At 43.2% G+C, this 24,287-nt stretch overlaps 1 protein-coding gene across 1 annotated transcript in view; it reads right to left on the bottom strand.

Annotated features, from left to right (window-relative positions):
- Nucleotides 1-313: 313 nt before the first annotated feature.
- Nucleotides 314-24,287, bottom strand: part of ACOXL (acyl-CoA oxidase like) — a 456,283-nt gene continuing 432,309 nt past the window's right edge. Inside the window, exon 19 of the mRNA XM_040351094.1 lies at nucleotides 314-861. Coding sequence (XP_040207028.1) covers nucleotides 673-861 — 189 coding nt within the window. The 3' untranslated portion in view covers nucleotides 314-672. The remainder of the gene's footprint in view (nucleotides 862-24,287) is intronic.

Genomic DNA, 24,287 nt, shown 5'->3' on the forward strand with positions numbered 1-24,287 from the left:
CCCGACTTGTTCATTCCCCGACTTAGTTGGGGTAGGCGGTACACTTTGGTGGGGGTGGGTCAGCCACGCCCTGTGACCTTTGACCTCTGGGAACCCACCTTCTGACCTTTGGGGGAGGTCCCTGTTCCAATTCCTGAGTCCTAGCCATATTCTTCAATGGGAAACCCTAACCCTAACCCCACATGCAGAGCCCGCCAGGAAGTCCTGCATGTGGGGTTTGCGAACACGCCCAAGCTAATCCTTACTCAGCAACACTACCATAGCAGTTTTTAAAAAAAAGAATGAAACTTAAAACAATGATTGAAACACAGGATTTACAGTACGCGAATAATAAAATCATGTCTATATTATTAAAGACAGTATATTTCTTCACCTGTTACATAAAATTTCTTTACAGTTACAATATGTATACCTTGACAATAACTCCATCATCATTTCATTTTTACATTTCTGTTAAAAATCTATCTATAAAAAAATTAAATTAAAAAGTCCCGTGTCTTCGTATTGTTATCCGTGCTTATTGTTTCAGTATTCAAAATCACAGAAAATATCAAGTCTTTATTATAAAGGTATTTGAATCATTTTCTTCCATTGAGAACAAGATAGCTTGAACTTTTCTCTGAGTTGTTTTGCTTTACTTTTTATTTCTACGTGACATCCATCTAAGCAAACTTATAGCTTTGCAGTAATTCTCTTTAGCACTTTGCTGTCTCCTTTCTGCTGCGGCTGAGGATAATACGCCCACGGAGCTCTTGTGCTGGGAATGCCAGCAATGGGAGCCTGGATGGTCTTATCAGGAATGTTAAAAGCGGAAACTACCTTCAGGGCATCATCTTTCACCAGCTTGCACAGCTCCAGCAACTGTAAAACAAATAAAACCAAAATGATCTGTTAGCAGGATACACAGCTATTTACTCTCTGGTACCATTGGACTAATTCAATTTAAAGCAAACACTGCAAGCAACCTGGACTTTGCAGCTGGTTGCTGCTGCATAATCAGTACTCTGTTGAATATTTATACCACTATTATAGAAGCATATCTATGTACTGTACTGGCATATTCTTATGCAGGAGGTTGCACAATGTGGGTTGAAGCATCAGGTGATCTGCATCAGATTCTCATCACTGCATGCAAAGACATTTTGGCGATGGACCCCTTTTTTTATTTTAATTATGGACTTCTTGTTATTTGATATATTACACTGTGTGCACAATTATTAATATATTTTGAACAAATCATATTTATGCATATTGTCTATGGATGAGCCAAACACCCCCCTGTTCGGTTCGCACCAGAACCTGCGAACAGACCAAAAGTTTGTGTGAACATTAGAACCCCGTTAAAGTATACGGGACTCGAAAGTTTGAAATCTAAAGTGCTAATTCTAAAGTGCTAATTTTAAAGGCTAATATGCAAGTTATTGTCCTAAAAAGTGTTTGGGGACCCGGGTCCTGCCCCAGGGGACATGTATCAATGCAAAAAAAGTTTTAAAAACTGCAGTTTTTTCGGGAGCAGTGATTTTCATAATGCTTAAAGTGAAACAATAAAAGTGAAATTTTCCTTTCCATCAATAACTTGCATATAAGCTTTTAAAATTAGCACTTTAGATTTCTCCCATAGACTTTAACAGGGTGTTCCGTGGCTTTTCGAATTTGCCGCGAACACCCCAAATTGTTCGCTGTTGGCCGAACGGGCGAACAGGCAATGTTCGAGTAGAACATGAGTTCAACTCGAACTCGAAGCTCATTCGTAATATTGTCCAACTGCAAGCTGTATAAACTTGAATGCTTATTGGATTTAAGCATATCAGGTGATGTGTATTTGTGTAATGAGGGAGGATGTGGCCTAAGGAGATTAACACCCTATATCAAGGTGGATAATAATTATTAGGCAGCCTTTTTTCCTCAGGCACAATGGGCCAAAAAAGAGATTTAGCTGAAAAGTAAAAAATTGTAAAAAGCCTTTTAGAGGGATGAAGCACTCTTGAAATTGCTAAGAGAATGGGGCTTGATCACAGAACCATCAAGGGTCCCAAGAAATGTGTTGAGAAAAAAAAAAGACGATAATTAACTGCCAAAGATTTAAGAAGAATCAAACCTGAAGCTAACAGGAACCCATTATCCTCCAGTACTGTCAGATTCCGGAACTACAAACTACCTGGATTGCCCAGAAGTACAAGGTGTTCAGTGCTCAGAGACATGGCCAAGGTAAGGAAGACTGAAGACTGACCACCACTGAACAAGATACAGAAATTGAAGCGTCAAGACTGGGCCAAGAAATATCTAAACACAGATTTTTCAAAGGTTTTATGGACTGATGAGAGTGACTCTTGATGGACCAGAGGGATGGGTCGGTGGCTGGATCAGCAATGGGCAGAGCACTCCTTCGATTGAGATGCCAGGAAGGTAGAGGTCGGATACTGTTATGGGCTGGTATTATTTAAAGATGAGCTTGCTGGACCTTTTCAGGTTGAACATGGATTCAAAATCCGAAACCTACTACCAGTTTTCAGAAGACACTTTCTGACAAGCGGTGGTACAGGAAAAGGTCAGCATCTTTCAAAAAAGACCATGAAATTTCTGTAGTACAATGCTCCATCGAATGCACGGAAGTACTCCACTGCGTGTCTAGCCAGTAAAGACCTTAAAGCGGTTGTATACCACAGGACATTTTGATTCTTTCTGGTTTTAGGTGCTGGAAGCGGTACAATCATTTTGCATGGAAATTTGGAGTTTTACATTGTAGGCCTGTAATTCTTAGGAATAACTCACTTAAATCTGTCCAAACAAGAGTCTAGTAGACATCTCGGGTATGAAAAAGTTTGAAAAACAAAATCATAAATTATAATATAATAAATAACTATAAATAATTATAACAAATAATAATATAATTATAATAAAAATTATTCAATAATGTAATCAAATCAAAATCACTGAAATTTGCTCAGTTGCAGAATTGTCGCTGTCATTACTTTTATTTTTTTATGACGAATTTCCCCACAAATTGCTATCGCACAATTCTGCAAGTGATTATAATTTATTATCGCTGTTTTCTAGCTGCTCTAAAACCACTTTTGACATAAAGGGACACTTTTGGTTGCTATGGACAATCTCCAGTTTGCAGGCAGAAAGAACAGTTTTTATTATACAAAAGTGCATGTAGGACACTGGGCAGACCACTAGGGACAAGGGGTGTGTGTATTTTTTACATACAGTACTGTAATCTATAAGAATACAGTATACTGTATGTAATGTGTTTATTTACTTTTTTGAATATGGTGCCGTTCTCCGCCCCCGTGCGTTGTAACGTCGCAGGGAACGGAGGTCGGCGGCACACAGGCACTGTGCGAATCAAGCGAGGACGCCGCTCGCTCACACAGTGGGGAGGCATCGCAGGATCCAGGGACAAGGTGTGTAACTTGTCTGTGGCTGCTGCGAGGCGATCTCGAGTCTGGCTCTGGGATACCGCTTTTGGTAATGAAATCTTACCCCGAGCCAGACTCAGGAATACCGCCAAGGGGGTGAAGAACTTGTGGGCCCTTCTTAAATGGGAGATTTACGGTGAAGGAAAACAGTATACCTCTCTGAACAGTGTCTGGGAGGCTGTGATTGCTGCTGCACAAATAGTTGATCGTCAACAGATCAAGAAAATGACAGACTCCTTATGACTTATTGAACGGCTGTATTGGTCACTGATTTTTTTATTTTATTTTTGAAATGTCAGAAACATTTATTTGTAAATGATGTTTTTGTTTTGTTTATTATTCTCACTTTAACAGATGTAAATAAACAAGTGCGATGGGATTTTTTTTTTCATTTAGTTGCATAATAATTCTGTACATTAGTTGTCCAATAATTAGTCACACGTAGATATTCTCCCATGAAGGCCAAAACCTCATTTTTTATTTCTTACATATTCAGGTTTGAGGTTTATTAACATTTTGGATTGACTGAGAGCACTGTAGTTGTTCAATAATGAAATTAATCTTCAAAAATACAACTTGACTAATAATTGTGCACACGGGGCCAGATCCACAAAAGGGATACGCCGGCGTATCTACTGATAAGCCGTCGTATCCCTGTTTCTATCTATGCGACTGATTCACAGAATCAGTTACGCATAGATATTCCTAAGATCCGGCAGGTGTAATAGTTTTACACTGTCGGATCTTAGGATGCAGTACCTCGGCCGCCGCTGGGGGCATTTCTCGTCGAAATTCCACGTCGGGTATGCAAATTAGCACTTACGGAGATCCACGAAGCGGTTTCCCTTCGTGAAGTCTCCGTAAGTTGTTAGTTTGCAAACGCAAAATTAGGGCTACTTTTACAAAGTGTAAAGTTAGTACACCATGTAAAAGTAGACCCTTCTTTCCCGCGACGCTGTCAAATTTTTTAAAACATTTTTTTTTCCCGACGCAACTTTTTTTACCCAGCGCGATTCACAAAACTCGGCGTAACGTAACTTCGCGCAAAGCACGTCGGGAAAATCGCGTCGGGAGCATGCGCAGTACGTCCGGCGCGGGATTGGGCACGCCTTGCGTCGGACACATTTAAAGTGGAGTTCCACCCATAAATATAACATTACATCAGTAGTTTTAAAAAAATGTCATTAGTCCTTTACAAATTTTTTTTTTTTTTTTTAGATGCCTTCAAAGTGTTGTTGCTAGGCAGAATAATTAATCTTCCCACTTCCTGCACCTAGGTGCTTAATGCTTCTTAACCTACACCGCACAGACTCCTGGGAATGTAGTGGGTGTAACTTTCCAGGAGTCTGTGCACTCCCCAGTCTCAAAGAATCATGTGACTTGGACACAGGTGCTGAAACCTGATCTGACACTGCTTGTGCAGTACTGAGCATGTTCGATATCTGCAAGGCTGAAATCCAGGAAGTCATACAGTCTGGCTTCATGATGCCCACACTTAAGATGGCCCCAGTCAATTTCTATTTTATAAAGTGTCTAAATGCTGTAACAACCTAACAAAACGGACCTTAGTTTACAGGCCAACTTTACTAGAAAACATTAAGCTTGTGTATTACAGGGGTATTTATATTTAAAAAGTGAAATTGTGGCCGGAACTCCGCTTTAAGTTACACAGCCGAAAATTTCTAGGTAAGTGCTTTGTGGATCGGGCACTTAGGTAGAAATTTTGCGGCGGTGTAACTTAAATAGGAAGATTTAAGTTAAGCCCGCTGGCTGTGGATCTGGCCCACTGTGTATATACTGAAGGCCATAAAGAATTTTTCAAAAGCGAGTTTAAACGTTATTCTAATGTCCAGTGTGCACAAGGCCTAATACCTACAAGAATAAATTATATTCCGACCGTCCAAAATGCGGTGACGTAAAACACTACGATAAGCCGAAAAAGTTCAATGCTTCCGAGCATGCGTCGACTTGATTCTGAGCATGCGTGGATTTTTCTCCGATGGAATGCCACACAGACGATTGGAATTTCCTATCTTTTTTTTTTTCCATCGGAAAAATTTAAAACATGTTCTATTTTTTTTACACCAATGGAACATTTTTCCATGGGGCCCACACATGATCGTTTTTTTCCGATGAAAAAAGTCCATCTGACTTTTTTCATCGGAAAAAACGATCGTGTGTACATGGCATAACAGTGTCGCGCAAGCCGGCGGGGACTCTTTCTGTTCTGCCCCCCTGCAAAGTGCTGACCTAGGCCTGGGCCTTGTTGGCCTAGGCCAGGATACAGCGTTGATGTATATACTGTAGGTATACTAGAAATTCATATAATGGATATAGGTCTGTAGCTCTTTAAATGCACTATGCATTTCCTTACCAATCTTTCTTCACAAACAGCTAATGTGTATTTTATCTATTTGTTTTTCTTGGTAAGGCCTCTTGCACACAGCACAGATCTTTGAGCTTCTGCTCTTTTGAATGCAATTACAGGCATTCACATTGCGCAAATTTCCGTGCATTTATGCGTATATTTGCACGTATCTGTTTGCGTGCACAATACCTTCCTAGGGAAAATGCATTCATATTTATGCTCATATGCGTACATTTGTGCACTGGCTGGAAACGTAGATTTTTTTTTTTTAGTCAAGAATTTTGCAGCGCTTATTTACTCGCCTGTGTGTACAGGCACATTGTAAACAATGGGCTTTATTTTGGATCAGTAAAAAAAAAACGCTGTACTGAGCTTCTTTAAGTTGCAGTATGCAAGGGGCCTAAGACTGCTCACAAAGCTCTGGGTTACGGGTTTTACTGTTTTTGTGCATGCTAAAACATTATTGTGTTAGTTTTAAAACAGAATCTACCTTGTTGAATATTTAAAATATTGGTTCATTCTATTTTGGGTGCACTTTTTTAATTACTTGAAAGATAATTTTTCAAATGACTGCTTACTTTATTATTTAATTTATGTTATTATCTATGACAGCAAATACTGTATTTATTGGCGTATAACACTCACCTTTTTACCCTGAAAATAGAGAGTAAACTGTGCCTACATGTTATACGCAGGGGGCTGTGGAAATTTTTTTTTCTGAAACTTCCCTCTTAAAGTTATGGGGCCAGATTCACGTAAAAATCCGGCGGCGTAACGTATCCCATTTACGTTACACCGCCACCAGTTTTCAGCGTAAGTGCTTGATTCACAAAGCACTTGCCTGTAAACTTGCGGCGGCGTAGCGTAAAGCCGTCCGGCGCAAGCCCGCCTAATTCAAATGGGGCGTGTATCATTTAAATTATATATATATATATTCGCCAGCACACCAGGGATCATAACGTCCAAAGATTTAATGCATATCTATTATTTCAAAAAGAGCAACGTTTCGAGGCCACGCAGGACCTCTTCGTCAGGCATCTTTTTGCCTGACGAAGAGGTCCTGCGTGGCCTCGAAACGTTGCTCTTTTTGAAATAATAGATATGCATTAAATCTTTGGACGTTATGATCCCTGGTGTGCTGGCGAATATATATATATATGATTTGCTTTCCGGTTCCCAGCCGGTGATCGTTTCAGCACCCTTTTACTACTTGGCCACTTTGCCGGAAGGTGTGCAATCGGAATATTTTTGATATCATTTAAATTAGGCGCGTTCCCGCGCCGAACGTACTGCGCATGCTCCGTTTTGAAATTTCAAGCCGTGCTTTGCGCGAAATGACGTCGCCCCGACGTAATTTTTTGAACGGCGACATGCGTTACGTTCTTTCGTATTCCCGGACGACTTACGCAAAAAAAAAAATTTGAAATTCGAAGCGGGAACGACGGCCAGGCCTGTCTATTTTTACACCACCTAAATAGCAGCCGTAACTTTGCGACGGGAAAAGCCGACTAGCGACGGCGTAAGAGAATGCGACGAACGCGCGTACCTTCGTGGATCGCTGTAAACAGCTAATTTGCATACCTGACGCGGAAAACGATGCGAACTCCACCCAGCGGGCGCCGAAGTATTGCATCCTAAGATCCGAAGGCGTACGAAGCCGTACGCCTGTTGGATCTTAGCCAAATGCCGTTGTATCTTTGTTTGAGAATTCAAAATAAAGATACGACGCGGCAAATTTGAAAGTACGCCGGAGTATCAGCAGATACTCCGGCGTACTTTTTCTGTGAATCTGGCCCATGGTGCGTGTTATATGACGATAAATACAGTACATATTTATTTACCTCTACCCATAAAAAAAGGAAATTTAATAGCTGTGTGGATTTGCTGAAACTAGATTTTCTTTTCCAAAACATTTTTTCCCATCCAGTGCAGAGCCAGAACACATTTTGCTTTTTTCCATGATGGTCAGTTTAACCAATAATAGTTTTATTTTTCCCTAGCTTTGTGAATGAGCTCTGCTGAATTCCATCAAACATAGGCAAGCAAAAAACATCAAAAAGTAGAAAAAGGTGGAGGTTCAAATATCTGCTTAACTACTTGCCGACGAGCCGCCGTCATTTTACGGCGGCAGGTCGGCTCCCCTGCGCGAGAGACCGTAGCTATACTTTGGCTCTCGTGCAGGCCACTAGGGGCACGTGCACGCCCCCGCTCTCCCCCGAGCGTGTGCCCGGCGGGCATGATCGCCGCCGGGCACACGCGATTGCTCGTTACAGACACACAGACACACAGCTCCCGGTCCTGTCAGGGAGAGAAATGCTGATCTTCTGTTCATACAATGTATGAACAGAAGATCAGTCATTTCCCCTAGTGAGGCCACCCCCCCTACAGTTAGAACACACCCAGGGAACATACTTAACCTCTTCCCCGCCCCATAGTGTTAACCCCTTCACTGTCAGTGGCATTTTTATATTAATCCAATGCATTTGTATAGCACTGATCGCTTTAAAAATGCCAATGGTCCCAAAAAAATGTCAAAAATGTCCGAAGTGTCCACCATTATGTCGCAGTACCGAAAAAAAAAATCGCTGATCGCCGCCATTACTAGTAACAAAAAAAATATTAATAAAAAAACCCATAAAAATACCCCCTATTTTATAAACGCTTTAACTTTTGCGCAAACCAATCAATAAACGCTTATTGCGATTTTTTTTTTACAAAAAATATGTAGAAGAATACGTATCGGCCTAAACTGAGGAAAATACCACCAAAAGAAAGCTCTATTTGTGAGGAAAAAAGAACGCCAATTTTGTTTGGAAGCCACGTCGCACGACCGCGCAATTGTCAGTTAAAGCGACGCATTGCCGAATCGCAAAAAGTGCTCTGGTCTTTGACCAGTAATATGGTCCGGGGGTTAAGTGGTTAATATAGCCACATCCCTAGGATATATGGAAAAACAAAAACAAAATTTCCCCCTCTATAATGGGACTTTAAAGGCATAAGAGAGTATACAGTTTTTTCATTAAAATATTTGAAATGTTATTATTCAGGAAAAAAATTGAAAAACTTACATTTATCAAATATATAGTACATAGTAAAAAATTTGGTATATATTACCACACCATGATTTATGCATACAAAAACTCTCTGATATCTATAAGTAGAGTTGCCTGAAAATATCTGCGTTTTGGAGAAACTTGGCTCCTTCCTCAGGGATAGTTTTGCAGTTAGTGTAGGTATTGTAGTGTCCTCAAACTCATGGTTAAAAAAAGGTCATAAAAACTAAAAGCATAAAAAATATTTATTCAGGTGCTATTTCAGTGGGCATACATCATAGCCCCAAAAGATGATGATGGGGAAGATGAAGAGGGGGCATCAAGGAACAGGCTGGAGGGGTCCTGTCAAGTATACACTGGGACCACCAATAATTGGATGATACATAGTATCCCACTGAGTGTCAGGCGGGACAGGGTGAGGGTGTCAAAAAGGCTAGACGGCCCCAGATGGACCTGCACTGGGACCACCTATGGTTCCTTAGTCACTGATTTCACAGTTGAAAATCGAGATAGATAAGTTGACTAGTTGTCCATATGGTGGGTAAATATAGGCTCCAGTTTGTATGTGGCCGGTCAATCCCGCCCTTCAAACCTACATCTCGTCACATCCTGAACGTGGGAAACGGTCAAGCAAAAACATCAGTACAAACAACAGGCCACTAACTGGTCTTTGCAGCAAGGAGCGCATGGAAGGGCGACGCATGTCAAACAAAACAAAAAAAAACTTCCCAGCTCAACTGACCAGCCAAAGCCAACCAAATTCTCAAGTCTCATGCCGCGTACACACAACCGTTTTTCGGGTTGTAAAAAATTAAATTTTTAATGGTCTAGAAAAAACACTTTTTTCAACCCGTTCGTTAAAACGGGCTTGCCTACACACGATCGTGAGAAAAAAATGCTCTAGCAAAGCGCGGTGACGTACAACACGTACGACGAAACTATAAAGGGGAAGTTCCATTCGGATGGCGCCACCCTTGGGGCTGCTTTTGTGTTAGTAAAAGACGATTTGCGCTTTTCAGTCTGTTACAGCGTGATGAATGTGCTTACTCCATGACGAACGCTAGTTTTACCAGAACGAGCGATCTCGTCTCATAACTTGCTTCTGAGCATGTGTGTTTTTTTCATGTCGTTAAAGCCCACACACGACCATTTTTTACGATGTTGAAAACGACAACATTAAAAACATTGTGAAAAATTAGAGCATGTTCTAAATTTTAAATGGACATTTTTTACATTGTGAAAAATGCTCTGGAGCCCACACACGATCGTTTTAAGGCTCCATTCACACCTTGGCGACAAAACGCCCGACGCTCGTGCCGCTGGAGGGGAGAATTGCCATTGATGTCTATGAGATGGTTCACATCTCATAAACGGCGTACGCCTGCTGACTGAAAACAAGTCCCGGACCCTTTTTTTCAGGCGGCATTGGCGTTCGGCCATAGACATCAATGGCAATTCTTTGTGAAAAAAAAAATAATAAATAAGTAACCTAATCACGGCAAAATACGCCGCGTTACAATGTGAATGGGGGCTTAATGACATAAAAAAAAGTGATTTTTTACAACCCGAAAAACAGTCGTGTGTACGCGGCATAACATTTTTTTTTTAAAACAGGGGTTTAGTTAGCACACATTTGCAAATACATGCATAAGCTGCAGAACCACTCCATGGCACCCCAGTATTATCTGCAGTCCTAACTCTGTAAATGTATAGCCTCCATAGTAGAAGCACATGCATTCTAATGTGTTGATTAAGTGTGCTAACTAAACCCTGTTTTTTAATGAAAATAGATGGACAGGACAATTAGGTTGGTTGCAGGGTGGTGAGTTGAGCTGAGAATTTTCTTTGGTTTTGTTTGACATACTTCGCTCTTCCATTTCGATCCTTGCTGCAAAGGCCAGTTATGGGTGAGGGCAGTGGCCATTTGTTTGTACTGTTGGAATACTGGTGAGGGGATGCACTTGACACATTCTCTGCCATTGTGCTATATGCTGGGTGTCCAGTGTACCAGTGGCGGAACTACCGCCATAGCAACCCACGCGGGCGCTATGGGGCCCGCAGCCGAGTGGGGCCCGGTGAGCAGGGCAAGGCAATGAGGTTTTTTTTTTCTTCTTTTTCTCACCGCCGCCGCCGAGTGTCTAGTGCGGCTCCGGAGCCGCATGCGGCTCTTTTGTATGGCTTTGCTGAGCGCGGCAGCGACGATTTAAAAAAGAGCGTGCCGCGCTGTGATACATGTCCCGCCCTCCTCCTCCTAGAGAAGACTAGCTCGTGTGATAGAGCCAGTGTGCTGTCTGTCACACAAGCTGGTCTAGAGGAGGAGGGCGGGACATGTATCAGCGCGCCGGAACCCAGTGGGGGAGCATCTTTTAATGATGATGGGGATGGGGGGGGGGGGTGTCTGGCTTGCAAGCATACGATTTCACTCCCTGAACAAGGGTGCCCGAACGTCCCTGCTACCAGCTGCTTGTGATGACCTAATGCTGTGATGCCACCTACTGTCTGCTGTCATCATCATGCTTCTCGTCATCCCCCTGTTCCTGGCATCCCAGTGGGATGCCAGGAACAGGGGGATGACAAGGAGCACGATGATCCCACATCCTACTTCTGAGGCCTGTCATACATTTTATCACCCCTGTCATCTCCATCCTCCCTACCACCCACCCCTGTCATCTCCATCCTCCCCGTCACCTCCCTACCACCCACCCCTGTCATCTCCATCCTCCCCGTCACCTCCCTACCACCCACCCCTGTCATCTCCATCCTCCCCGTCACCTCCCTACCACCCACCCCTGTCATCTCCATCCTCCCCGTCACCTCCCTACCACCCACCCCTGTCATCTCCATCCTCTCCGTCACCTCCCTACCACCCACCCCTGTCATCTCCATCCTCCCCGTCACCTCCCTACCACCCTCCCCTGTCATCTCCATCCTCCCTGTCACCTCCCTACCACCCACCCCTGTCATCTCCATCCTCCCTGTCAGCTTCCTACCACCCACCCCTGTCATCTCCATCCTCCCTGTCTTCTTCCTGCCACCCACCCTTGTCAGCTCCCTACCACCCACCCCTGTCATCTTCCTACCACCCCCTGTAATCTTCATACCACCCCACCCCCTTAAATTTACTGGTGCACATTACATATGATGGATGCAGGGACATTTTCTTTGGGGGGGGGGGACGCACGTAGCTGGTCTTGCCTAGGGCGCCAAATTGGCTAGCACCGGCCCTGCCTGCACTGAGGGGCAAATTTCCACCAGCCCGCTCCACTCCCCGCTGCACTGTGAGACAAATTGTTGCCAGCCCGCTCTGCCCGCTCCACTGTGAGACCAGCCAGCCCGCTCCACCTGATCTGCCAGCACGCTCCATTCACCTGGGCGTTGCGGGCAGAACAGGAGAACAGTCAGCGGGTGAGCGGGCTTGCTTGCCAATCAGCGGGCGGGGGAGCAGAGAGATGACATCATCTGCATCATTGCAGATCTGTCCCCACTGTGCGGGCAGCAGAGAGATTACATTATCTCTCTGCTGCCTGCCTTTACTCTGGGACACAGCAAGTGGCAATCCGCAATGTGTGGCAGGTGATGTGGCAAGTGACAATCTGCTACGTGTGGCAGGTGACGTTGTGGCAAGTGACAATGTGTGACAGGTGGCGTCGTGGCAAGTGACAATCTGCATTGTGTGGCAGGTGGCAAGTGACAATCCTCAATGTGTGACATCGTGGCAAGTAACAATCTGCAATGTGTGGCAGGTGACAACCCGCATCTGGTGACGCGGCAAGTGACAATCCGCATCTGAAGGCAGGTGACGTTGGCAAGTGACACGCTCGGGGCTCCTACTGATTCTGCAATATGGTGAGTTGAACTATTTTATATAACAATGTAATAATAGAAATTATGCACTTCAAGCATTTTTATTATTATTATTTTTTTTTAGTAGTAATGGCAGTGATCTGTTTTTTTTTTGTGAGACTGACATTACGGTGGACAGGTCAGAAACTTTTGACACATTTTTGGGACCATTCACATTTATACAGCGATCTGTGCTATTAAAATGCACTGATTAATGTGTAAATGTCACGGTCAGGGAAGGGATTAAATGTGTTCCCTGGGAGGTGTTTCTAACTGGGGGGGTGGGACTGACTGGAGGAGGAGAGAGATCTCTGTTCCTAATCACTAGGATAGAGCCATGACAGGTCCTCTTTATACTCCTACATACATGTATAGAGCCATGACAGGTCCTCTTTATACTCCTACATACATGTATAGAGCCATGACAGGTCCTCTTTAACCACTTCCCGCCCGGCCTATGGCCGATTTACGTCCGGGAAGTGGTTATGAAATCCTGACAGGACGTTCTAGAACGTCCTGCAGGATTTCATGCCGCGCGCGCCCGTGGGGGCGCGCATCGCGGCGATCGGTGATGCGGGGTGTCAGTCTGACACCCTGCATCTCCGATCTCGGTAAAGAGCCTCCGGCGGAGACTCTTTACCACGTGATCAGCCGTGTCCAACCACGGCTGATCACGATGTAAACAGGAAGAGCCGCCGATGGCTCTTCCTCACTCGCGTCTGACAGACGCGAGTAGAGGATAGCCGATCTGCGGCTCTCCTGACAGGGGGGGTTAGCGCTGATTGTTTATCAGCGCAGCCCCCCCTCGGATCGCCACACTGGACCACCAGGGATGCCCACCCTGGAGCACCAGGGTGGGCAAAAAAAAAAAAAAAGCCAAAAAAAAAAAAAAAAGTCTAAAAAAAAAAAAAAAAAAAAAAACATCAAGAAAAAAGATGCCAGTCAGTGCCCACAAATGGGCACTGACTGGCAACAATCAGTGCTGCCACCCCAGTGTCCATCAGCGCCACCCCAGTGTCCATCAGCGCCACCCCAGTGTCCATCAGTGCCACCCCACAGTGCCCATCCATGCCCAGTGCCCACCTAACAGTGCCCATCTGTGCCACCCATAAGTGCCCATCTGTGCCGCCCATGAGTGCCCATCTGTGCCGCCTATGAGTGCCCAGTGCCGCCCATGAGTGCCCATCAGTGCCGCCTATGTGTGCCCATCAGTGCCGCCTACGTGTGCCCATCAGTGCCGCCTACGTGTGCCCATCAGTGCCGCCTATGTGTGCCCATCAGTGCCGCCTATGTGTGCCCATCAGTGTCGCATACCAGCGCCGCCAATCAGTGCCACCTCATCTGTGCCCGTCAGTACTACCTCATCGATGTCCATCAGTGCCATCTCATCGGTGCCCATTAGTGCCGCCATATCAGTGCCCGTAATTGAAAGAGAAAACTTATTTACAAAAAAATTAACAGAAAAAAATAAAAACGTAATTTTTTTCCAAATTTTCAGCCTTTTTTTAGTTGTTGCGCAAAAAAAAAAATCGCAGAGGTGATCAAATACCACCAAAAGAAAGCTCTATTTGTGGGGAAAAAAGGACGCCAATTTTGTTTGGGTACAGTGTAGCATGACCGCGCAATTGCCATTCAAAGTGCGACAGTGCTGAAAGCTGAAAATTGGCTTGGGCGGGAAGCTGCGTAAGTACCTGGTATGAAAGTGGTTATACTCCTACATACATGTATAGAGCCATGACAGGTCCTCTTTATACTCCTATACATGTATAGAGCCATGACAGGTCCTCTTTATACTCCTATACATGTATAGAGCCATGACAGGTCCTCTTTAGTTATAATGATATCAAATAAAGGATGTGGGGCATTTTGGTGGGCATGATTTTTTTTTCTGGGGGGGGGGGGGGGGCCCATACAACATTTTGCTATGGGGCCCTGTGATTTCTAGTTACGCCCCTGCAGTGTACCCCTGTGTCTTTAAGGAGGGGTAGGCTCCCTCCAGGCTCACCTGCCCTCTATTTATCCATTAGAATGCATGTGCTTCTACTACCAAGGCTTTTAGAAATTTACAGAGTTAGGACTGCAGATAATAACAGGGTGCCATAGTGTAGTCCTGCAGCTTATGCATGTATTTGCAATTGTGTGCTAACTAAACCCCAGTTTTTAATGCAAATTGTTGAGCAGGAGAATTTAATTGGTTGCAGGCTGGCTGGTAAGTTGAGCTGGGAATTTTCTTTGGTTTTGTTTGGCACGCAAAAAAATATCTTTATTTGTCTGCATGTTTGTTGTCACTAAAAGAAAATCATAGAAAATCTAAAATGCGTATATAGCTGCCCCTGAAATAGAAGGTGGGGGAAATCCTCCAATGGGAATACCTGTTGCTGCCTAAAGGGGGGGGGGGGATTTCCACTAATTTCTTGTAATGTTTCCGCAACAGAAAATAGGCCTAATCATTTACAAAAAGCTGAAAGAGAGAGGGAAAAAGTTGTAGAATTTCAACTTTTATTGATAAACAGTTTAGAAAAACAAGCCTTACATTTTGCTACAGGCAACTCCTGTTTTTCATTGTCATCAACAAATCTAATTAACCACTTCTCTACTTTGGGTGTTTTTCAGATTTGGCGTTTACAAGACTAAAACATTTTTTTTTGCTAGAAAATTACTTAAAACCCACAAACATTATATATTTTTTTTTTCTAATACCCTAGAGAATAAAATGGCGATCATTGCAATACTTTTTGTCACACCATATTTGCGCAGCGGTCCTACAAGCGCACTTTTTTTGGAAAAAAAACACTTTTTTGAATTTAAAAATAAGACAGCAATAAATTTGGCCCAATTTTTTTATATATTGTGAAAGATAATGTTACGCCGAGTAAAATGGTACCCAACATGTCACGCTTACAAATTGCGCCCGCTCGTGGCATGGCGTCAAACTTTTACCCTTAAAAATCTCGATAGGCGACGTTTAAAAAATTCTATAGGTTGCATTTTTTGAGTTACAGAGTAGGCCTAGGGCTATAATTATTGCTCTCGCTCTAACGATCGCGGCGATACCTCACTTGTGTCGTTTGAACACAGTTTTCATATGCGGGCGCTACTCACGTATGCGTTCGCTTCTGCGCACGAGCTCGTCGGGACGGGGCGCTTTAAAAAATTTTTTTTTTTTTTTTCTTATTTATTTTTATTTATTTTATTATTTTTTACACTGGGAAAAAAAAAAAAAAAAATGATCACTTTTATTCCTATTACAAGGAATGTAAACATCCCTTGTAATAGAAAAAAGCATGACAGGTCCTCTTAAATATGAGATCTGGGGTCAAAAAGACCTCAGATCTTATATTTAGACTAAAATGAGAAAAAAAAAAAAAAATTGGAAAATGTCATTTTTTAAAATGACAAAAAAAAAAAATGTTTCTTTAAGAGGCTGGGCGGGCCTGACGTTTTGACGTCACTTCCGCCCAGCCGAGCTATGGGGACGGGCGAAGGAGATTTTTCCTTCAGTCTCGTCCCCGCTCAGCTCCCGAACGGTCGCGATCTCCTCCGCCGCTACCGACGGCTCCGGTAAGCGGCGGAGGGCGCGGGAGAGCGGCGGGAAGGGGCCCTCTCCCGCCACCGATAACGGCGATCTCGCGGCGCATCCGCCGCGGAGACCGCCGTTATCGTTACCAGAACCGCTGACAGTAAAGATAGATACCTCGGTTGTGGCAGCAGCTGCTGCCGTTACCGAGATATGTATCTTTAAAGTTAGGCCGTATATAGTCGTACAGCGGTCTGGAAGTGGTTAAAACCTGTAATGAAAGATGACAATTGCAGAATGAATGTTTAATTAGTTGCCGTTGGACAATACAGACAATTCTATTAAAAGAAATTTCAGTGTCTTCATATATTTTATGTACTCTTTTTCAATTAACCACTTGCTGCCAAATCACATACCTGGTACATTTGACTTCAAGTGGTTCTACCGGGTGATGCCTGCCGGCTAGTCGGAGGCCCGATGAAAGCTGCTTGAGTAACCCGGAAGCGATGATAGGACATCACTTCCGGTTTTCTGGCATTTTAACGGCGGCATTTTTTGAAAATCAAAAGTATTTTAACCGCTTGCCGACCGCCCACCGCAGTTTTACTGCAGCAGGTCGGCTCGGCTGCACAAAATCACGTAACATAACCTGATGTTGCTATGTGCCCCTGATGCTGATGCGAGTACCCGGCAGGCGCGATCACCGCCAGGCACCCGCGATCGCTCGTCACAAAATGAGAACCGGGAGCTGTGTGTGTAAAAAATACTTTTTTTATATATTTTTGGGGGATATTTATTATAGCAAAAAGTAAAAAATATTGAATTTTTTTTCAAAATTGTTGCTCTATTTTTGTTTATAGCGCAAAAAATAAAAACTGCAGAGGTGATCAAATACCACCAAAAGAAAGCTCTATTTGTGGGAAAAAAAGGACGCCAATTTTGTTTGGGAGCCACGTCGCACGACCACGCAATTGTCAGTTAAAGCGACGCAAAGCCGAATCGCAAAAAGTGGCCCAGTCATTGACCCGCAAAATGGTCCGGGTGGTTAAAAAGCCAATCTTGCAAATACCGTGTGACATAAAAAAATTCAAAACTGACCAATTTATTCTCTAGGGCAGTGGTTCTCAACCTGTCTAGTGCCGTGACCCCTTGATAAAATTTCCCAAGTTGTGGGGACCCCTAACGGTAAAATTTTCTTATCATGGGTTGTTGGCACGCAAGGTAAGACAAGTAATTTGCGCCCCTAACCCACGGATATTTAGCGCTCACGAGTCCCTTCCACTCGCACAATATTAAAACCCCTTATAGTGCATTTTAGGATGTAACACTCTTTCTCTTTGTTCTCCTTTCTTTCCTTTTTATCTCTCTCTCTATCCTAATTTCTTGTTTGTTATCCCCATCCCTCTCTAGACGTCTTTCTTGTTCTTTCTCTTATTCTTTCTCTCCCTTTTTTCTTTGTTCCTCCCCCTCTTTTCCTCTCCCTTCCATGTATTCTCTATTTTTATTCCTTCTCTTACTCCCTGGTGGGGAGTTGGGATGAGTGGCAGTGCAGGTGGGGAGTTGGGATCAGCCAACTTGGGTGCTCTTGATCAAGGTCATCTGCTGATATGAGAACTGTAGTGGGGACTTTTAAAGGCAACTATAATCACAGGTAGTGTTACTCGCTGTGTCTCCGACTTTGTGATTTCTCATAGCAGTGACACCTATGCTGAAATCAGCAGATAGGGTCTCCTCCAGCCCCTCCCACTTCACATTCCTCACCAGTCAGCTGACCTCTAGTCCCTGCCCCCCAGCTATGCCATGAACTAAATGGGAGGCTGTGAAGAGGCTGAGTGGGCAGCCACAGGCTTCAGGAACAGCCCAGGCTTGGGTGACCCCTGGCAAATACTCATTTGACCCCCAAGGGGGTCCCGACCCCCAGGTTGAGAACCACTGCTCTAGGGCCTCTACTTTAAAAATTTGTATCATTTATTTGGGGGTTCTAAATATTTTTCCAGCAAAAAAATAAACATGTAAATTGTTTAAATATTCAGTAATTGTAAGAACACACTGTATAAACTATATGCCATGAAAATATATATATATTTTTAATCAGGTAATATTTAATAAAGTTTTTTGGCTTGCATAACAGAGCAAACAAAAATGAAAGATAAGACAAGCATAAAGTTCTATACAAAGACCTACAGCATTTAGAACGGATACAAGCAGATCCGGACGTGGCAGACTTATTACATTTTGTGTCAACATACCAGGTGGACAACATAAGAGGTATAGAGCACTGATGGTTATAGTGACATGTTTACACAGTTACTCATTTAGCACGGATGTACGGAGACTTTAACAGTGATATTATGTAGAATAACTAGTGGTCGATGAAGGTAAGGTAGGGGAGGATAACCAAGGACACAAAATGTTTTGAAACTTATTTGGACAACCTCTGTTCTGGAACATACATTGCTCTCTATCAAGAATAGCATTGGAAATGTTTATTTACAGTGCTAGTAATGGTTAATTTCTGACAGACACACCTATTCACACATGTTGAGAAATCTGAGGAGGTTTTGTGCCTGCCTGATGGATGTTGAGTGTCTCCTTGAATTCATATTTGTACTGTGTATAGCCTCCGGGCTTCCTGTGTTCTTTAGGAGATAATCGTTACCGCTAGTGTCTACAAGAATGAAATACTGACCTGAACTTTTTTAAGTTGCTATTTCCTTGATACAATTATAGTAACTTTGCTGCTTTTTATTACAATTGTTATCTTTATTAGTATTATAAATAAAGGTACACACAAACTTTGATTTTGCAATCCTAACTAGTTAAAGGGGATATCCATATATACCAAAAAAATGTTTTCTTGTTCACTCTCTTTCCAAAGGTCATTTAAAATCTTTACATGTCTCAGATGTTCTGACTACCAAAAGAAAAGGGATTTTTAAGCACTGAAATCTGAATCTTCTGAGATTCCAGTTCTGCTTTTTGCAATAATTCCTGACCAAACTCCTTAAAGCGGGGGTTCCGCAGGTTTTCGTTTTTTTTTCGAATCCTTCTGGTGCTCCTACCTGGTTCAAATAAGCACTCGTGTCTCCCAGTCTTTCAGCCCGCAGCATTTCATGTCTCCCGAAAAGGATATGTTTTAAAATCCCGAGATGGACGTTTCCATCTTTACTGTGGGCACTGTGAAGCCCAGCAGCTTGTCCTTCCGGGATACGGTGAATGCTGACGTCCCAGCATTCACCACTCTATCCCGCGCATGTGCAGTGTTGACGGTGAGCGTTGCCGTCAACACTGCACTGTTGCCATCACAACGGCCGGCCGGAGTCACGTGACCCGCGAGATATCGCGGGATTACAGCACAGCGCGTCTCCTGGGATTCTCACTCACTCCCAGAAGACTTAGCGCTGGTCCGGGGAAAATCTAATACATTCCCACTCCAAAACACTGATTGATGGGAGAGAAAATGCTAGATAAACAAGGTAAAGATGGCGATTAAAAAAAAAAAAAAAAACGGTTTAGCTATTATCGATGGGTATTGTTTTAATTCAGCCAAACTTGAAATTTAGGGTGAACCTCCGCTTTAAGCCGCGTACACACGATAATTTTTCATGTCATGGAAAAAAACAACGTATTTCTCGACGTGATTCTTGTCAAGCCTGCCTTGCATACACGCGATCGGGAAAAAAAATGCTCGAGCAAAGCGCGGTGACGTACAACACGTACGACGGCACTATAAAGGGGAAGTTCCATTCGATTGGCACCACCCTTTGGACCGATTATGCAAATTTCCCTTCTCATAACTTGCGCAATTTTCCCCCATCGTTAAAGCCTACACACGACCGTTTTTCACGACGTGAAAAACGATGAGAAAAAATAAAGCATGTTCTAAATTTTTTTATGCCCATTTTTCACATTGAGAAAAATGCTCTGGAGCCTACATACAATACGTCAAGAAAAACGGTCATGTGTACACGGCATAAGTCAGGTGATGTGCTAACAATATTGAGCCTTTACTTCTAGACCCTACATTCAGACTCCAGTTTGCTCTCAAATAAACTGTCCCCAACTAGCTATACCAAAACAATAAAAAAAATTTTTTTTAATTATGGGTCACTCCACCAATACAGATATTTCCATACTTGGTCAGTTCTGGCACGTTGTTTTATACGACAGTATTTTATATACCGTATATACTCGAGTATAAGCTACGTTTTTCAGCCCATTTTTTAGGCTGAAAAACTACCCCCTCGGCTTATACTCGAGTCAGCAGTAAAACAGCGTTTCTGCCGCTGTGCAATCCATATGCAGCCATATCTTTTCATTAGCAAAACAGCGTGTGTCTGCTGCTGTATAATCCAGTCTGTTCGGCTGTCCATTGTAAGACAGCCCGCCTCCTCCTCGCCTGTGATAGGTGGAACACTGATAGTTTCCCAGCCTTGTATCAGTGTTCCTATATCACGGACGGACGAGGAGGAGGCGGGGCTTTCTTACAATGGACGGGAATAGACTGGATTATACAGCGGCAGACACACGCTGTTTTACTAATGAAAAGGTACGGCTGCATATGGATTACACAGCGGCAGACACGCTGTTTTACTGCTGACTGTGAGAGACTGCATATGTGGGCACAGTGAGAGACTGCATATGTGGGTACAGTGAGAGACTGCATATGTGGGCACAGTGAGAGACTGCATATGTGGGCACAGTGAGAGACTGCATATGGGCACAGTGAGAGACTACAACTAGGAACAGTGAGAAACTGCAACTGGGAACATTGAGACTGCAACTGGGCACAGTGAGACTGCAACTGGGCACAATTAGACTGCAAATGGGCACAGTGAGGCTGCAGATGGGAATTGTTTACCCAGTAGCTGCTGCATTTTCCCACCCTAGGCTTATACTCGACTCAATATGTTTTCCCATTTTTTTGTGGTAAAATTTGGTGCCTCAGCTTATATTTGGGTCGGCTTATACTCGAGTTTATACGGTATGTCAGTGATTCTGGTGGTGATGTATTACTAAATATGTTCTTAGTTCGGCCCAACTACCATAGTTACTGAAAAGCCAAAAATTTGGTGGTATGCTTAAATGATGCAGACAATGGAGACAAGAAAAACATTGCGTTTCACGCAGTTACATTGTGCTTATGAATAAGCACAATGTAACTGTGTGAAACGCGTCAAACCCATGTACTTGCTATTATCCTGTGGTGTGTGATCCTTTGCACTTTATGGAAGAAGAATAATAGGACTTTTGTTACTCCGGTGTGACGCCACTTTTTTTTCTTCACACGCTTAAATGATGGTTGTCCATGATGTGGAATAAATAATTACACATTGATTTCAGCAACCCATTGGAATACAGCTGTTACCTGGTGCACATCCTCCATCTGATAGAACCAAATAGATGGGCTGATGCTCATAGAAAGGGTCCATCATTAGCTACTGGATTTTTTTACTCAATTTTATAACAGATCGTTGGCTATCCTTTAGGACAGGGGTCTCCAAACTATGACCCTCCAGTTGTTCAGGAACTACAATTGCCATCATGCCTAGTCATGTCTGTGAATGTCAGAGTTTTACAATGCATCATGGGACGTGTAGTTTCGCAACAGCTGGAGGGCCGTAGGTTGGAGATCCGTGCTTTAGGACAAACACACCCAATAACCTGTCCTGTACCACAACCACAACAATCTTTCTGTACCAACATATGCTACCTACCCTCCTGGGGCCTTGTGTAACTGTTTCAGAATAAAACATAAACATATGGTAACTAATAGGTGTGTGTTATGACAAATTCTTCTGTTATAGCTGTCATCTGGAAATACATTTTGTTTTACCATACACCTTTGTCAATACAATATCCAGTCAGAACAATGTTATTGTTTACATTCCAGATAGCAAGGATAACTTGCCACACATTTGCAGGAGTGTTGAATTGTAAGTCTTGTTAATTTGCTTCACATTTTCACTGGCAAGTTATACACTTGCAGAGCACTTGAAATACAAGTCCTAGTTGACAATTTTCCAATTTGTAGAAAATTTGTGAGGCAAGTCTCTAGCAAGAGCAAAGTTGCAGTGGTGAGTCTGCATCAATAGCTCTGCAAGTCACAGTGACCCCTGTGGTGGGAGGACTATTGCACAACATAAGTGAACCAGGACTTGCAGCAGACTTGCAGAATGTTTGCAAAGAAAGTTGATGCAATGCGGACTTGCTGCAATCGTGCAACAAAGTTGTGAAGCCTGGCAAGTCTAGCAATAGCTTAGCAAGTAATTTTCAAACTTGCAGCTCTATTGCTTGCTATCTAGGATACTGTACCTCTGTCAGTACGATAACCAACGAGAACTATGTTATTGTTATCGCTTGCACTCATAATAAAACTATAAAAAAATTAATACAAAATAGGGAGGTTCAAGAGAGGGACGCCTCCGAAATAGAATTATGGGATTGTGAATAAAGAGAAAAGACTGCAAGGAGGTTTTACATATGGAGCCTCAGGGTGGTCATGTATCCCCCTCAAGGTCAGCATGCACTAAAAAGTGAGGATCCTTGAATTAAGAAGAGAATCGTTGCTTATATTCAACACAATTCACTTCCAGTTTATAATGACCAGAGGACCTGCAAGGGGTGCAGGAGCGGGAGACAAGACAGCAAGGAAAAGACCTAAGTGTGGGTGAAAATAGATGGACATTATCTGATTCTGAGGGATGATCATGTAGATAAATTAATTAAAGGGGTTGTAAAGGTAATTTTTCCCCCCTAAATAGCTTCCTTTACCTTAGTGCAGTCCTCCTTCACTTACCTCATCCTTCGATTTTGCTTTTAAATGTCCTTATTTCTTCTAAGAAATCCTCACTTCCTGTTCTTCTGTCTGTAACTACACAAAGTAATGTGAGGCTTTCTCCCTGGTGTGGAGAAAGCCTCTTGTGGGGGGAGGAGGCGAGCAGGAGTGTCAGGACGCCCATTAACACACAGGTTCTTTTCTCTATATGTAAAGTAGAGAGTGTCCTGACTTGCCTGCTCGCCCCCTCCACCCTCAAGAGGCTTTCTTCACACCAGGGAGAAAGCCTTGCAATACTGTGTGTAGTTACAGACAGAAGAACAGGAAGTGAGGATTTCTCAGAAAAATAAGGACATTTAAAAGCAAAATCGAAGGATGAGGTAAGTGAAGGAGGACTGCACTAAGGTAAAGGAAGCTATTTAGGGAAACATTTTTTTACCTTTACAACCCCTTTAAGTCTGCCTGTGTATTAACTCCTTTATGTGCATAACCCCTCCTACATTCTAGAGAGGAAAAGGGATTGTAAAAGCTTAAACACCAAAAAATGTTTTACTTAGAGGCTCTTGGGGAGCTGTTGGCTCTGTATGTGCACTTAAATTATCCAACTGCATGCATGACCGGCGGCTGAATGCTGTCCATGTAGAATGTAAAGTGGTTAAAACCCTTTACATATACATTTACAGTTATTAGGGTTCAAATTAAAAGGATATCAATGTGCTATAAGCACCAGTGAGGTGTGCATACAGATATCTTTCTAACTTTCACTTTTATCACTTATCCTATTTGCCCCTACCCCTGACCTGACCTAATCCACCCTCCCGCTCCACAGATGTATACTTACCCAAATCTGATGGCCGCAGTTCTGCTGTTTGTTCACATCCAGCAGTGCAAGTTTCCATTGTCCTGGCCATGTCTGTGCATTACCTGAGGCTAGAAACAATTAGAAATGGCCCCATAGAAGGTGGGGCTGTAATTTGCAGATGAGGCCAGGACAGCGAAGACTTGCATCACTAGCTGTAAACAAACAGCAGAACTGTAGCTGTCAGATAGAGGTAAGTATGCATCTGTGGAGGAGAATGGGTTTGTTTTAAAGTGCACTTATCCTTTAAAGCGTTTGTTCACCCAAAAAATTCTAAATAAAGATCCTGTTCCTTTAAAGTATGTTATACAGCACAGTTCCTGTGCTGTGTCATTTGGCCCCCTATATCACCTGAAATACCTGGCTGATCCTGTCAGCTTCTACCCTCCCCTCTGTACGCTGACTTTGATTTATCAGGGCTGCTGAGCCCTGACACCGTTGTCA

This window comes from Rana temporaria, chromosome 4 (assembly GCF_905171775.1).
Source record: "Rana temporaria chromosome 4, aRanTem1.1, whole genome shotgun sequence".
Classification (NCBI taxonomy): Eukaryota; Metazoa; Chordata; class Amphibia; order Anura; family Ranidae; genus Rana; species Rana temporaria.